The following is a 17,602-nucleotide window of genomic DNA, read 5'->3' on the forward strand; positions in this document are numbered from 1 at the left end:
TTCTAATTCTGATACAAGACTTTTCATTTTTTGCGGCTCCAGACATATTAGTTTTTTGTGTCTTTTGTCCAATATGGATCTAAAACATTTTGGGTTGCCGACCGCTGGACTAGACACTCCATTTACAATTCCTCCATGTAGGCCTTGGCGGCGCTGCTGCAAGCTAGGAGACTACATGGTAAATGACTTCTGGCTTAGTCAGACTTTTATAGGTCAATGGAGGTAAAGGTGCAAGGGCCCGCATGGCAGTACCGTGACTAAACTCATCAATGGCATGGTGAGGGTAGTCAGGGGTGTCAATACTGAATGTACGGTGTGTCGACTCAAAACAGACTAGATGTTCCTCTAATTCTTAGTCAATTTCAGTGAAAGTCAACCCAGATATCACTACTGCATCTGGAACTTTCATGGACTCTTGCATCACAATTTCCATGTTTGTATCCTTCAACAGTATTTCAATAACGATGTTCATTAACCTTCACACAGCTCCTGGCTGGCTCGCCAATTTTATGTAGCACATATAACCAGGCTACAATCAAGTGTGGGCTAGTGCAAGGCTCGACTCAAGGAGCTGATTGAAGGATACTGACTACGTTTCCATCAGTCAAAATTGGGGTTACGGTCAATATTCCGGTTCCTGAAACATTGGGAATAATGTGTTTCCATGCTGAGCTAACAGGGTTATCCCTGTATCCATGGTGATTAATAATTTATCTGGATCAAACCAGCGACGCACGGAGAACATCATTCCCGTCATTTCTGCTTCTTCTTCCTGTATCCAAATTCAAAACAAATGCTGCTTCAACTTTTCTCTCTCCTTCTTGTAAATCTTCTATCCCGGTACTTTCTACCGTCTACAAATGCAGAAATGTTCATATCCTTCATTACATTTATGAAGTGATTAGTCTCCTCCTGGTCTTGGTTTCTCTGTGTTTATAACCGGAATATTAGCAATAACCAGAATTTTGACTGCATGTAAACGTAGTCAATGATTCAGCAGCTCAGCTGTGGGAACTAGTGGAAATAGCTGAATTAGCATCGAAACTCCAAATGAAATGCTGAAGTGGATCTGAGCTGTGTGTGTGTGTGTGTGTGTGTGTGTGTGTGTGTGTGTGTGTGTGTGTGTGTGTGTGTGTGTGTGTGTGTGTGTGTGTGTGTGTGTGTGTGTGTGTGTGTGTGTGTGTGTGTGACACACCCAGGAGTTATTTAACTCACATGCTGAACAAATTTGCGGAGCTCCGCTGGAATGTCTCTGAGTTACCGACCGTCTTTATTCTTTATTCTTTATTCTTTATTCTCACTTGGTTTAGGTCAACGATGATCAACAATAAAGCTAGATTCAAAAATAAATTAAGAAAAGCAGAACTTAGCAAGGAAGTCAGTTTTAGTTAATTGGTTTATTCTGAAATTCTTGGTTTATTCTGAAATTCTGAGTGTAATATTTTGGTTGTTTGGTTCTGGCTGGTTTCAACAATTTAAGGGTTGAATTCCATCACATCTCAGATCAGTTTAGTTTAGATTTAGTTATGTTTTAATTGTAAGGATTGTATTTTATTGTTTTATGTGTTAATGTTGGACTCCAGGAAGAATAGTCTCCACTGCCGTGACGACTGATGGGGATCCGGAATAAATGAATAAATAAACAACTGTTGATCCATTCGTGTTCATGTCCATCCCATCAGAGTTCACACACAGCTTTCCCTAAAGGTTCAGGACTTGTTTGATATTTCTGAACAAAAATCCTGTCTCTCTCTGGCCAGAGATGTGTGTGTCTCACTTTAGAGAAAAGTTTTCTTTTCTACCTCAGTTCAGTTTTTTTAGTTCTATTTCTCTATTTTGATGCCGACGTTTGTGAAGCGACTGCACAACTGTGTTGATGCATTGACTCTGAGCAGCAGAAGTATCTAGGCTGGTTATCATGGCTTACAGCTTAAGAAAACTCAAATATCCTATCTAAAAAAATTAGAATATTCTGGGAATCTTAATCTTAAACTGTAAGCCATAATCAGTGTTGAGGAATAATAAAAAATCCAGTTCAGAAGTCCGAGTTTTAGTCCGCTGTGGTGTAGAGAGTTTTAGTCTGTGGTGTAGAGAGTTTTAGTCTGTGGTGTAGAGAGTTTTAGTCTGTGGTGTAGAGAGTTTTAGTCTGTGGTGTAGAGAGTTTTAGTCTGTGGTGTAGAGAGTTTTAGTCTGTGGTGTAGAGAGTTTTAGTCTGTGGTGTAGAGAGTTTTAGTCTGTGGTGTAGAGAGTTTTATTCAGTAGCCGGCGGTGAGCAGACCTACAGAGCGTGTCTGGGTTGGTGTGCTGACCACGAATGGTTTGACAACAGGACTTTTATACAGTAAGTTCAGAGCACAAAAGTCAAGAATCAACAAACCAAAGGTGAAAGACAAAACGCAAGGGTATTAAAGGGTATTTACAGTCAGATGTGATCTGTGGCCAAATGCCGTTATCGGGCATTCGGCATGAATATCATTCAGTTGTAAATTACCCCATAGGGAGTTCTCGTGGTTCAAGTCTGTGGCCGAATGAGTATTAACATATCAGTCAGTCAGGAACTTCATCATATGGAGTTGGTATTAACATATCAGTCAGTCAGGAACTTCATCATATGGAGTTGGTATTAACATATCAGTCAGTCAGGAACTTCATCATATGGAGTTGGTATTAACATATCAGTCAGTCAGGAACTTCATCATATGGAGTTGGTATTAACATATCAGTCAGTCAGGAACTTCATCATGTGGCATTCCCGTGGTTCAAGTGTTTGTTGAAACCAGTTCCAACGTATCAGCCCTGCAGGGGGAGGAAGCTGGAGTTTCAGGTCACAACGGTGTCACAATAACTCATGATCAGCAATATTAAAATAATAAAAGGCTTGCAATATTTCAGTTGATTTGTAATGAATCCAGAATGTTTGACATTTTTGTTTTTTTAATTGCATTACAGAAAATACAGAACTTTATCACAATATTCTAATGTTCGGAGACAGTCCTGTAAGTCTGAGAATGATTTAGTTTTATCCTCTGTGTTTGTGACTAAGGGAGTTGTGTCTATTATTGTTTTGTTTGTCCTGCATGATGTATGTCTGTTATTTAAGTGTTCATGTGTGTGTTGTGTGTGTGTCCGACCCCAGGAAGAATAGCTGTTGCTAACGCTAATGCTAATGCTAACGGGGATCCTGAATAAAAACATCTCTGTTTCTCCTGCAGCGGCTCGTCCTTCAACGCCATCAACCAGCGCGCCGCCGGCCTGCAGGGCCAGGTCACCGACAACCTGAAGAGAGCCGACGTCACGCTGCAGTCGGTGAGTTCCACAACCAGAACCAGAACCAGAACCAGATCCAGATCCAGAACCAGAACCAGGACCAGATCCAGATCCAGAACCAGGACCAGATCCAGAACCAGAACCAGATCCAGATCCAGATCCAGATCCAGAACCAGATCCAGAACCAGATCCAGAACCAGAACCAGGACCAAAACAGAACCAGAACCAGAACTTCCTCCCCCTCCGACCACAACCAGAACTCAAAACGAGTCTGTTTCTGCTTTTTAGAATTTATTTAGCCTTTATTTAACCAGGTTAGTCCCGCTAGTCCCTCACTAGTGATACACACTAGTGTGTATCACTAGTGTGTATCACTAGTGTGTTCGAATGTCCAAGAGGGAAAAAAAAGTCCGTGTTAGGGGGTGAGTATGTAAAAAATGAAGGTGTAGGCCGTGCAGGTGTGGTAATAGTTGGGGAGAGACGCGGCTGCACAATGGAGCCTCCTAGCAGCCCGACCAGAGCAGTGGAGCTTCAGTAGGTTCTTCCTGGCACAATCCTCAGGCTTTGTGCCCAGGCTAGGACTCTAGTTCACCATCATACTGAATAAAAACAGGACCAGGCTAGGACTCTAGCTCACCATCAACCCTGGCCAATTTCAGGATTTAATCAGCAACACGGGTCGGCATTTAAACGCTTCAACAAACAATTCCCCAGCGTGCTCCCCCCCCCATCCTGCAGCAGGGCTTACAGGGAGTCACACTGCGCTTATACAGGTGTTGGCGGAAGTATCGGCGTGACGCCATGACGCCAGGCACATGTACCAAAATAAAAGTCTTTTCCAGTCGGGCTGCACTTGTTTTGTGTCTGAATTCCGGTCGTGTTGCAGGGCGGCGACCCGAGCGAGGTGGAGTTCTACCTGGGCCAGGCCCGGGACGGCCTGGAGAAGTTGAGGATGTGTGCGGCCGAGCTGAGCCACGTGGGCCAGCCCAACGACGGCATCCTGAGGAGGTGAGGGGCGTCCCAGCGCTGCGGCTGCAGCTCGCTAACATTCCTGATCTGATGCACGGCGTTCCCTGCTAGCATGTTGCTGACATCAAGCAGAACTTCCTGCACTTAAACCAGGAAGTAGTAAACTAGAAGTACATAAAAGTAAATTTACCTTTACATTTCCATCTGCAGCGTGCGGCTGTGCAGCGAGCAGCTGAAGGACGTCCACATGGCCATGACGGCCATGACGGGGGGCAGCGTGCAGCGGCGCAGGAGCACCCGCGGGAGCAGCGGTGGCGGCGGCTGGGACGAGACGCCCCGGAGCTTCACCGACGCCATGGGCTGGATCAGCCAACAGAAGGTGAGGAACCAGCCCCCAAACACGCTTTAGATTAGATTAGATTAGATCAGAGTAGAGTAGAGTAGAGTAGAGTAGAGTAGAGTAGAGTAGAGTAGAGTAGAGTAGAGTAGAGTAGATTAGGACCCCGTTTCCACGGAGCAAAAACGCTGGTGTTTTCATGCGTTTTGTTCGTTCGTTTACAGGAAAATGAAGCTCAAAGTCTCCAAAAACCATCATTTTGCTTGTAAACGGAGAGAAACGGACATTTAGGCTTCAGAACGTCACATTATTTCTACAGAAACGTCACCAGCGTCATGAGTGACACCTGTGGTTACAATTAGTTTGTAACTGTCAATATTTTCTTGTATTTTACCTGTTTTATATTCTAACGTCACACTTAAAAGTAACTCCACTTCTCTGTCACTCCAAACCAAAGACTCTGGTTCATCTTGGAAGTAACTGGAAGTTACTCGTGTCATTTGTTGATGTTTTTTTCCAGGATTCTGATTGGCTAGCATGACTTTATCTTCTCGTTACACTGCCCCCTGTAGGTTTGGCTGCTCATAGCACCTTAACAGATATTTATGCAGGTTCCTGGAAATGATGGGATTTTTATAAACGTAGAGGGGGAAATATCTGTTTTTGTAAATACTATGTATCTTAACAGCGTGGCAGGGTGGAGGAGCTGCAGCCACCCAGGCTGACAGGACACAGGTGTGGCCCGTCAGCCTCTCCACCCTGCCAGCCTTTTATTTCGCCAGAAGCAAACACCCACACGTGCACAAGCACAGCATCACTCAGCAGCTTCAGCTTCAGTCTGACCCTTATAAGGCTGGCAGGGTGGAGAGGTTGACGGGCCACACCTGTGTCCTGTCAGCCTGAGTGGCTGCACCTCCTCCACCCTGCCACAAACAGATATTTATGCAGGTTCCTGGAAATGATGGGATTTTTATAAACGTAGAGGGGGAAATATCCGTTTTTGTAAATACCAGGCTCTGTGGAAACGTGGCCTAGATTAGATTCAACTTTATTGTCATTGCAAATGTCAAAAGTACAGGGCAACGGAATGCAGTTAGCATCTAACCAGAAGTGCTTATACAGTGAAATATACACAATGTACAGCATATACACATATACATACTGCAGTGTGAGGAGGGAGATGGTAAAATGTCCAATCCAATGATATAATGTACAGTTGTGAGTTAGTGGGTTAGCGGGTACCAGCCCCGTTCACCTGACCACATTCTCACCTGAACCTGGTTTTGTGTGATTAGGTTACTGTTCTGTTTGGTTCTGCTGCATCCAACCGTCTAACAAAAATACCAGTGACTCCAAACAAGGACTTTTTCTGGTTGTTGTGGTTGTTGTGGTTGTTGTGGTTGTTGTGGTTGTTCTGGTTGTTCTGGTTGTTCTGGTTGTTCTGGTTCTGGTTGTTCTGGTTCTGGTTCTGGTTCTGGTTCTGGTGGTTCTGGTTCTGGTGGTTCTGGTTCTGGTTGTTGTGGTTGTTTCTCCAGGAACAAGTGCTGCAGAAACACATGACCGTCTCTCCTGGCCGAGGGTTGAGGATAAATACTAATGTACTGACATGTTTCCATAGAATTATTAACACTCAGACTCCTACATTTCTCTGTAATAATAGAACGTATTGTTCAGATATTCCTTCATATAACCCAGAGGGGTGAGTAGTGGTGAATTATGTTCAGATATTCCTTCATATAACCCAGAGGGGCGAGTAGTGGTGGATTATGTTCAGATATTCCCTCATATAACCCAGAGGGGTGAGTAGTGGTGGATTATGTTCCTAAGTCTGACTCTCTGCAGATGCCAGGACTTTAAACATCAGTTCATATTAAAACTCTTCCAGGTGATTCAAACATCAGAACAGGCTGATCTGAAACCAAGACTAAGAACGTATTTGTTGTCGTCACCTTAACATCATATAGCGTATCTGATTGAGTGAGATCAATACATCAAATTATATATGATTTCATGATATTTTTCGTTATTAGGGCCCGAGCACTGACAGTGTTAGGGCCCTATTGTATCTGTAGGAGTTTTTATCCTCGTTATCCTCGTCCCCACAATACGGTTTGACGTACATGCACGAAAATCGCTACACACCTGTATCATGTCACAACTTAAAGAAAAGTCTCTTGGCGCCATGGCCCAAACCCAACAGGAAGTCGGACATTTTGAATTAATTGTGTAATTTTGGAGAAATTTCTGCCATTTTCACGTGTCGTACTTTAACGAACTCCTCCTAGCAGGATCGTCTGTTTGACATAAAACTCACTAAGGAGACTCAAAAGACGTTAACCATGAAAAGTTATCAAAATCCTGAGTTTTCGTGAAATGGCGTGGCCGCGGCGCTGTGTCAAACAGGAAGTGATACTGCTGATTGGTCCATATTTGATAGATCCTATTTCTGCCATAACTTTTGAACGGTTTGACATAAAGACTCGTGGGTGGTGTCATCAGACTTAGTTTTGAGTACTTGACCTTCATTGGTGAAAGTTGCACGAGCGAGGGCCCGTTCATCCGTTCATCGCTGCTGCAGCTTTAATTATTATTATTATTATTTTTTTAATGAACTTTATGAATTGAGATTGTATGTTTCATTTAGTATTCTATTGTCTGGACCCCAGGAAGACGAGCTTTGGCGTCAGCTAATGGGGATCCTTTTAAATACTTTTATAAACCCGGGTTTCTACTGGGACGACGAGGCTGCAAATAAATCTGTAGTCGAGGTGAAAAAAAAAGAAAAGAAAAAAGTGACGTTGCCAGAAAGTATTTTATAAAGTATTTTCCTGAACGGCAGCGTGACTTTCATCCTCCAGGAATGAAGGGAGGAGACGCCGTTCCGACGGCGTTCCTGCTCGGTCTTGTTCAGCTTTTCTTTCCCTCGGCCAGGATGTTTTTCCTCGAGCTTTGGAGAAGAAGTTAAAACGTGAATAAAAGCTCCGGTTGGGAGTCTGAACAGTTAAAGCTGTTAAAGTGCTTTATGAATAAACTTCACTTGACTTTACGGTCTTAAAAAGTAAAAAAAAAATGTACATTTTGAGTAAAAGACCCTGTTGAGCCGCATTTTGTAATTATGTAATTTTGTAAGTTTTTGCATTTTGAGAAGGTTATTATAAAATGCACTTGCAACGTTTTTATTTTCTAGGAAATGTAATAAAATGGTGCATTATGTAATAAAACCTATTATTGTTGTTTGTTTAACAATGAATTTATACAAGAGGGACTTTTGTTGTTTTTTATGCCATTTCCCTCAGAGCTTTGTAGCCAATAAATCTACGTATAAAACTCCAAATATAACTTTAGTTTCCTATTTGAAGTTTGGAATTATATAGGCCAATAAGAAACAAATTAACTATGCTGTACAATTGTTATTACAGAATGCACCATGTTATTACATTTTCTAGAGAATAAAAAAGAATAAAAATCTTCTCAAAATGTAATAACTCATTACATAATGCAGCAAAATTTATTACAAAATGTGTTGGGGTAGTTTATTACAAAATGCAGCTTTATTACTAAATGCGGCTCAGCATTCCCGCTGGAGTGAAGTTGTTCTGAACGGATCGCTGATTCCTGACGTTCGTCGGTAGAACCGGCTCATAAATCACATTTGTGGTTGTGGTTTGGTGAAGTTCACAGGTTTATTACTGCTGGTGCCAGAACTTTCTGTTCCCCGTGTTTACTCTGTTTTTCCTGCTGGTTTTCCTGCTGGTTTTGGGAAGAACTCTCTGTTCCCCGTGTTTACTGTGTTTTTCGGAAAGGTTAAGATAGGATTCAACTTTAATGATCCCCAAAGGGGAAACTTGGTTGCCACAACGGCCACAACAATACAACATAAAACAATCAACTATACATTAACACGTCTCCACCAGGGACAGCAGTGGATCAATACAACAACAAAATAACCAGAAAATTACCCCCAAAAAAGGAGATAAAAGAAAAAGAATACAAATCCGTTTAAAAGTGCAATGTGCAAGACAAGTATAGCAGAAAGTTAAACAGCTAAGAATAAAGCTGCAATTAAAGTGAACTGTACAAGAGAATAACAGCAAGTTATGACATTCTGAAAGAGCGGCTGCAGTTTAAAGTGCAATGTGCAGAAAAAAGGTTAATATAATAATATGATATATATAATATAATGTAATACAGCAGCTTTCCTGCTGGTTTTGAGGCAGTGGCGTAGCCAGAAAAGAGGTTTGGGTGTGCACCAGCAAAGACTGGGTGTGCCAAATTTTTTTTCAACAAAACTAGACGTTACACCTCCACAAACATTCAAAAGCATGTATATCCAACATTATTAACAGTGCAAAACATATCCACATGTTGTGTGTGCTCTCAATATATAATAAGTATAATAATATATATAATATAATAATAAGTAATATAATAACCACACTTTATGCATGTCCTAAAAAAAACATCACAAAAACATAACCACACACACACATAGCCGCCCAATGAAGCAAACATAGTGAAATATAACACTCAATCATGCACTCAGAGCCATAACGTATCCACATTACGCATGATCAACAAAGCTATTTAACCAGAGGATGAACACAACTATTTGGCTTAAGGTTGGCCTGATGGTTTTATTATAAAATAATAAAATAAAATAATATAATTTTCCCAAAAGGACAGGTTGGTCCGCATAAATTCAAACCATACTGGGCATCTAGGTTTTTGTGCAACAAGCATTTTTAATAGCTTTGAATAAATTGCAAATCTTGCTTATGCAATCTTTCCATATCAATCATATTTAGATATTAATCACTTAGTAGCCTACCAAGTGGCTCTTCCTACACTTCCACCTAATATTAGACCAACCTGTTGGCTTCCCCTGCCTGTCCTGATTCTTTCTCTCTCTTCCTCTCTTCTTCTTTTCTACCTCTCCATAAAGTTACCGTCAATCCAAAACACTCGCGCTGCTGCGCGTGCTCGCGGGGGCGCGCATTGGAGCTGCAGCCTCATACTAGTGTGTGTGTCGGGGAGGAGAGAGGGGGGGGCGGGTGAAGGAGCAGAGGGGCCTAATCAATGACGTGCTGCCTTTTATGTTTAATCATATACATTACACACAAACGATGTTAAATACAGAAAATGCACACTTCAAATCTTTTTCAAACATGAGCAACGAGAGGCTCCTCAGTCTCTCTGTGAGCGTCGTTGCTCTGACGGCTCTGGTCCTGTTGACGACTAAAAAAAGGCTCCACGGAGCAACTTGTAACAGGCAATGCTATCAGAATACGATGCAAACAGTTAATCTTGGATAAAACATCTTTGTCGCAGGAGTCTAAGACTTCAATAATGGACGGGAACTCGTGTCCGCCATCCACCTTCCGTTTGATGAGTTGTCTGAAGGCTGATTTATGGTTCCGCGTTAGAGACGCAGAGCCTACGGCGTAGGGTACGCGGCGACTCACACCATACGTTGTGCGTCGACGCGTACCCTACGCCGTAGGCTACGCCGTCGATTTAACGCGGAACCATAATTTAGGTTTAACAGTCCAGCTGCCGCGACACATCGCCTGACGGGGGTTTTACATGCAAAAATAAGATTTTTTATTTTGAACATCATGATTACATACTAATAGCCTAGATTAACCTATATTTAGAAGACTATACCAAAAAAACAAAAAAAAATGCATCAAATTTTTGGGTGTGCCAGCTGTCTCTTTGGGTGGCACTGGCACACCCTGGCACACCCGTGGCTACGCCACTGTTTTGAGGTGAGCGCTCTGTTCCTCGTGTTTACTGTGTTTTTGCTGCTGGTTTTTGTTCCTTGTGTTTTTCCTTGTGTTTTTCCCGGTGTTTTCCCGGTGTTTTTCCCGGTGTTTTCCCGGTGGTTCTGATCTCTCTCTCTGTTCCAGCGCCTGGTGGAGACGGCTGCGTGGGGAGACGACCCCGGGGCCGTGGACCAGCAGCTGATCAGCCACCAGAAATACCACAGCTCCATCCAGAGGAGCAGCGAGATGGACCGGGCCCGGGACGAGCTGGTGGGTTCGGCCGCCACCGCGCCTGCGCGGCTGAAATCAATCTCTTACTTCTATTTCTGAAAGGTGGCGACCCTAACTGTCCCTGGTGTTTCAGATGAAGAGAGGAGACAAGTCGGGGAAGCACACGCTGGAGCAGGAATACGACAACCTGCAGGTGAGGAAGCTCCGGTCGCTCAGCGCCGCCCGTGTTCTGGTTTCGCTGAGACTCACTGGTTCTGTTTCCAGAGGATGTCGGTGTCCCGGATCGAGCATCTGCGAGACCTGGTGGAAATCCTGCAGGAAATCTCCCGGGAGATCATGTGGGTGAACGACCGCGAGGAGGAGGAGCTGGTGTTCGACTGGGGGGACAAGAACATCGACCAGTACATCCCCCGGAAGCAGGAGAGCTACTCGGTGAGTGGAACCAACACGCCTCAAGGTTCAAGGGTCGGTTAGTTAGGGCCCGAGCACTGACAGTGCCAAGGCCCTGTTGTGTCTGTAAGAATGATTTTGTTTCTTGTTTTTTATTTCTTTATTTCCGACGAAAGGAGGGTCTTTTTTCCCCCTAAACGTGCCCCAAAAGTCACCAAATTTTGCACCAAGCCAGGCCTGGTGAAAAATGTGATATTTAATGGTTTGTATTAATGGGCGTGGCCTAACGGCTCAACAGCGCCCCCTAGAAAACTTTGTTCCTCAAGCCCCACAATACGGTTTGACGTACATGCACGAAAATCACTACACACCTGTATCATGTCACAACTTAATTGACAGAAAAGTCTCTTGGAGCCATGGCCCAAACCCAACAGGAAGTCGGACATTTTGAATGAATTGTGTCATTTTGGGCGAAATTTCTGCCATTCCTTCGGCAGTTAATTCAGCCCGAACCGTAACGTGCACCCAGGTGTGTTATACATCAAAATGTGCGTCTCCATCCTGCGATTACGCGCATTACTTTTCTCAGTCAAAAGCGTTACTGTGGCGACGCTAGACGCCAAAAAGCGCGCCCACCCTTCATCTGATTGGTCCATATGTGATAGTTCCTACTTTCTGCCATAATTTTTGAATGGTTTGACATAGAGAGTCATGGTGGTGTCATCGGACTTAGTTTTGAGTCCTTGACCGTTATTGGTGGAAATTGCACGCACAAGTGCCCGTTCATGGCTGCTTACAGCTTTAATTAGAAATTGGTCTCGGGGTAAAAGGCCACAATGCAGACGACAGACGGCACATTAAAAACACCAACAACATTAACCAATGGAGGGACTGAATCCCACAGAAACTGGACGTCTGAGTAAACGGTAACACATTTATGAGGTGGCAAAGAGGTGGCTGAGAGAAAAATACAGTCAGCTAAATCAGACTGTTGTAATGCCAAATGATATCACTGTGTAAAGTTCCGTAACGATATCCTTCTCATTAGAACGTGTATGAACATCCTTTAGGTCGGAGTGAAGGACACAATCAAGGAAAGGGAAGTATTGGTTATAGTCGGAATGATAAAAAATGTAATGGACGGTTTTATGCTCTTATCCTTTTGCCCAAAGCCTCTTTGACATGAAACAAAGAGAATCTGGTTTTGTGAGTGTTTATGAGAGGAATAGAGGAATGTTTGCAGGCTACTAGAGCCACCGGTAATCTCTCGTGACCAGTAAATAAAGATCAAACATGATTTATGCTTAATTTGTTGATTATAAAGGGGAGGGGGACGTCAGAGTTAAAACTAAAAGTATTAGTATTTCCTTGGCAGAAGAGGAACATCGTTGAAAATGAATGAACTGATTGTTGTAGTGAATTGTTCCCAAACCCTGGTAACCTGCACTAAGGGCTCGTTTGGTAGTTAATCCAGGATCTCGGGTTTCTTAACATCGCTGAGCATCTGCAGAAATCCTTCCCTTTTTAGGAGTTTCATTTGAATCGATTAACATTCTTGGCATCTCTGGTAACTTTAACTGACACTAATCTCTTTTATGCGGTTAATCTGCGTCTCATATGGGAGCCATTAGATTGTGACAGCCGCATCCAGTCATCCACTTTTTCTTCCCTTCCAACTGCATCTTGAGGCGTCGCCAGAGTCTGGCGAGCCGTTTTAACGTTTAACAGCTAGACTGGATACGTGTTGCAGATATCCACGATTCCATTCTTCCTGCTCAAAAACAGAATTGCAGATATCCACGATTCCATTCTTCCTGTCCACAATTGTCATTTCAGATTTCCACAATGTCATTCTGCCATTCATGTGTGTGGGGTTTCTAATTACAGATTTGAATTACGATATCTACAATCTAATTCTGACTACTCATAATTCCAGTTCAAGATATTTTTAATTCCCCTCAATTCAACATATCTACATCGTCCTTTTTAGATATCTTAAATTAAGTTTTGACTCGTCAGAACAAAGTTGTAGATATCTCAAACTGGAATTATGGATAGTCATAATTTAATTGTAGATATCTATTATCAAGTTATAGATATCTTGAAATTAATTTTAATTAGAGAAATCTTAAAATGGAGATATATTTAACTTCCATTCTGCGTATTCAAAATGTAATTACAGATATCTTGAATTAGAGTTTTGACTAGTCAAAGTGACGTGATAGAAATCTAGAATTGCAATTCTGACCAGTCACAATGTAATTACGACTAGAGTCACAATGCAGTTGTAGAAATCTGCAATGTTCATTCCGGATAGTCAAACTTAGCCATTAAATGTTAAAACGGCCCCTCCAACTGCATGTGGATGTTTTTCTGTGTCCCCTGTAATTACAAACCTCCGCTTGTGTAACAGAAACTGATGAGCGCGCTGGAGGACAAAGAGAAGGAGCTGTACAAGCTGCTGACCAAAGTGGACGGGCTCCTGAAGAACAACCACCCGGCGTCGGACAAGATCGAGGTGTGGACGCACGTCCGTCCGTCCCAGCCTTCGTGTAACTGTCGGACTCACGTCCGTCCGTCCCAGCCTTCGTGTAACCGTCTATGTTTAACTGCCGCTGCTTGTGGACTCTTTCAGGCCTACAAGGACACTCTGCAGACACAGTGGAGTTGGCTTCTTCAAATCACCAAATGCATCGATTCTCACATGAAGGAGAACGGCGCCTACAGCCTGGTAACGTAGATAAACCTGAACGGAGACAACGTCACATCTCACTTATTACTAGTGGTGCACCGAATGTTCGGTAACCGAAATTGTTCGGCCGAAAATAGCAAAAAAAGAAAACACTTTCGGTGTTCGGTGGAATAAGTGGGGAAAAAACAGAATAATTAATAACGGCGTGTGATAGCGCAATCAAACAGCTAGTGAGGGGCAAGCGGTGTTAAATTTAGCAAACATGTCAGCCTGTCAGATCATTACTTGGTTGTGGGAAAAAGCAGAGGAGAAATGATCCAGAGTTGGATTTGGGAAACCGCTGTTAGGCTCGATGGAAGGAGGGCGGACCCAAATGCAGGACAACACGAGCAAGGTTCAGGTATAACAAAGTTTATTAATAAAAGGCGCTCCACAGGAGGGAAGGAAGACAAACACAAAATCACAGACCATAAAAACGCGGCTGGAAAGTCCAACAAAAGGTGCAGACCACGGAAACTCACAGCTGGAAAAAGTAATCCAAAGGACCCAGGAAGGGAAAGGTCCACGAACGGGAAACTAGGGAAGACCAGGAAAACAGGCAGAGTACGGGGCTTTGAGCTGGAGAATCATCCAACACTGCAGCTTGTGGGAGGAAGGTTTAAGAGCAGGCTGGGTGACGAGGCTGAGTGGTGTCAGGTGTGGGGACGGTGATTGGGATCAGCTGCTCTGGCCAAGCCTGACCAGGCTTTGGTGCCCTCTGGTGGAGGAAGGGTGTGTCAAACCCTAACAACCGCTTAGTGATGGAGACGGTGACGGGACGCACAGCAGAGAAAAGTACCGATGCGGTGGAAAAAACTCACTGTCTGATATGACGGGATCCTTCAAGAAAATAACCCAGATTTTTACAATTATTATACAAGGCTTCAGATTCAGAGATCAGCCCCACCACGACCCGATTAACTGGTTTGAACGGGAGAAAATGAAAAAGGATTAAAGGGGGAAAAATACAATAAGTAAAGTAAGACAAACTGTGACTGGCGGGTATTTCACTGCACATTTATTTGATTTATGCAATGGTGAAAAAAATTGGCAAAATAAATGAAAGATTGCAAAGAACCATTGTTCCGTATTAATCGGTATTTGGCCAAGTGTTTATTATTATTATTTTCAGTTTCGGCCACAAATTTTCATTTCGGTGCAACACTACTTATTACATGTTTTTAAAATGTTGTTTCAGTGTATCAATCAGTTGTTTTGTATCCAACTTCTTGGTGTTTGAAGTCTCTTCCTGAGATTAATTGTGTCTTATGTGTTTTAAATAGTTCTTCAAGGAGGCTAATGAAACGTACAGCGCCCTGCAAAAGGAACATGAGACGGTTCGCAAAATGTTCACCTGTGACAAGAACACGTTGCTGGAGGACCTGAAGGAGCTGCTCACGGGCCTGGAGGTATTTACTCTCACAGCAACGACACGGTTTCATTACATTTATGTGCAGGATCAGGTCCAAACCACGGCTAGCAAATGTCACATCTCAGCGTTTTAAAGCCATACAGAGGTTTGGTCTTTTGCATGCAAGAAATTCATCATCATCATTTATTTAACTCAACCATGATCACATGGAGCACAAGAATACAAACGATTGTACATTTATAGTGGCGGGCTGTACATGTTCAATTAAAATACTCAATTTGGCAAAATAAATATCATTTGAACAGAGGAGGGACAATCTTCAAAAAGGTGCCTAATTCATAAATAACATTTAACTTATTGGATTGTAGTAACAAAATCAATTTAAACATAGATGGTCTGTATAATACTTTGGTAAATATTTTTGTATGAGATTCATTATATTTACATTTTTACATTCAAACAAAATATGAAACTCATCTCCAATACAGTTGATCCCAGAGTTACAGAATCTCTGACTTCTATCCACACCTTCATAATAATAATAATAATAATAATAACTAGAAAATTTCCTCGCAGAAATTTGGAGTGTCACGGGGGGCTTCTGCCCATTTTTGTACATTGCTGCATTTTTCAGCAATGAAGGTGAAAGACTAAAAACTAAGTCCGATGACACCACACACGACTCTCTATGTCAAACCATTCAAAAGTTATCGGACTATCAAATATCGACCAATCAGAAGAAGGGGCGGGGCAAATTTTCACCAATTATGGTCAAGGACTCAAAACTAAGTCCTACTAATGTGTGTGAGGGGGGTATTTAATATATATATATATATATATATATATATATATATATATATATATATATATATATATATATATATATATATATATATATATATATATATACTTTTGTTCATTTCAGATGGAAAAGGAGAAGATTATGGAGCACAAACGGCAAGTGCAGCACCTGGTGAGCCGGTCCAGGAGCATCGTGAGACTGAAGCCCAGAAACCCCGAGGACAAGAGCAGCAAGAACCTGGTGGTGAAGGCGCTGTGCGACTTCAAACAAGACCAGGTCGGCTCTCTGACGCGTCACGGCTTTTATAGACTCATAGCGGGCTGTGTCTGTGTCTTTTTATTAATAAAATTAGGACTGTCCGTTTAGAGCGTTAATTAGATTAATTAATTACACTGGTACTAACGTACATTGCTAAAGGAAAACGAAAGAACTTTGCTGAACTCTGGGATGAAAGTGCAAGATTTACCTGAAAATAACTTGTAAATATTGTGGAAAATATCATCTTTTTTTTTATTTATTTTTATTTCTTTATTTCTGTTTAATTTATTTATTTTATTTTTCCTCCCTGATTGGTTAATTTAATATAATTATTTATACTTCAATTGAAAATGGTGCAAGCTAAGTGTATGTGTGTCTAAAATAAACATATTGTGAAATAAATTTGATTACACTGCTAATTAACGCGTTATGAAAATTAACGCAATTAATTATGAGTGGCAAAATGCGCGAGCATTTTAAATTTGGCCCAATGAGGGACCTGTAGGTCACGACTTCCCTCCTGCTGCTAGTCAAACTAACACAACTCGTTTATGTATAAAAAGAAAGAAGACGTGACTATCAACAAGAACGCTGTGATTTGTACATTTAGTAAAAAAGAATGTTCCTATCAGCGGAGCTGCTCCAATCCTGAATTATCATTTAAACACTAAACATGTCCGGACAAGTTCCACTGTAAACGTTACAACTACTAGTGCTTGAATCGCTGTATTGAGTCAGCTTTAGTTTTAATTTTGAATTGAGTCTGTTTAAGTGCCTATTCACTCAGCCTTCGTGTATTCAATTGATTAGTCATGCACTGCAATCTTGCAATGTCCTAGAATTCAAATTATTTATTTGGGGACCTTTAGCAGATATGAGATTAAAATGTGATTAATTAGATTAATTAATTATAAATCCTGTAATTAATTAGATACATTTTTTTGATCGCCTGACAGCACTAAATAAAATATTTGTTTGCTTGTGCAGAAAGTGATCTGTAAAGACAACGAGGCGATCCTGAAGGACAACAGCCAGCGCAGTAAGTGGCATGTGACGGGCCCCGGCGGGCTGGACATGCTGGTGCCGTCCGTGTGCCTGATCATCCCACCGCCCAACCCGCTCAGCATCAGCCTCGCCAACAAGTAAGCAGCAGGAGCGGCCCGGTTCGGGTCCGGGATCAAACATCACTCCCGTTTAGGGTCCCAGCTCAAACATCACTCCCGTTTAGGGTCCGAGCTCAAACATCACTCCCCTTTAGGGTCCCAGCTCAAACATCACTCCCCTTTAGGGTCCCAGCTCAAACATCACTCCCGTTTAGGGTCCCAGCTCAAACATCACTCCCCTTTAGGGTCCCAGCTCAAACATCACTCCCCTTTAGGGTCCCAGCTCAAACATCACTCCCCTTTAGGGTCCCAGCTCAAACATCACTCCCGTTTAGGGTCCCAGCTCAAACATCACTCCCCTTTAGGGTCCCAGCTCA

The 17,602-nt window shown here is 42.4% G+C and overlaps 1 protein-coding gene across 1 annotated transcript in view; it reads left to right on the forward strand.

The window, feature by feature from the left end:
- The window catches only part of LOC133458723 (epiplakin-like), a 65,011-nt gene that overhangs the window by 7,538 nt on the left and 39,871 nt on the right, over positions 1-17,602 (forward strand). Inside the window, exons 2-12 of the mRNA XM_061738923.1 lie at positions 3,213-3,306; positions 4,154-4,275; positions 4,447-4,615; positions 10,483-10,608; positions 10,703-10,762; positions 10,834-11,001; positions 13,373-13,477; positions 13,595-13,690; positions 14,974-15,099; positions 15,988-16,140; positions 17,110-17,264. Coding sequence (XP_061594907.1) covers positions 3,213-3,306; positions 4,154-4,275; positions 4,447-4,615; positions 10,483-10,608; positions 10,703-10,762; positions 10,834-11,001; positions 13,373-13,477; positions 13,595-13,690; positions 14,974-15,099; positions 15,988-16,140; positions 17,110-17,264 — 1,374 coding nt within the window. The remainder of the gene's footprint in view (positions 1-3,212; positions 3,307-4,153; positions 4,276-4,446; positions 4,616-10,482; positions 10,609-10,702; positions 10,763-10,833; positions 11,002-13,372; positions 13,478-13,594; positions 13,691-14,973; positions 15,100-15,987; positions 16,141-17,109; positions 17,265-17,602) is intronic.

The sequence above is a fragment of the Cololabis saira genome, chromosome 13 (genome assembly GCF_033807715.1).
Source record: "Cololabis saira isolate AMF1-May2022 chromosome 13, fColSai1.1, whole genome shotgun sequence".
NCBI lineage: Eukaryota > Metazoa > Chordata > Actinopteri > Beloniformes > Belonidae > Cololabis > Cololabis saira.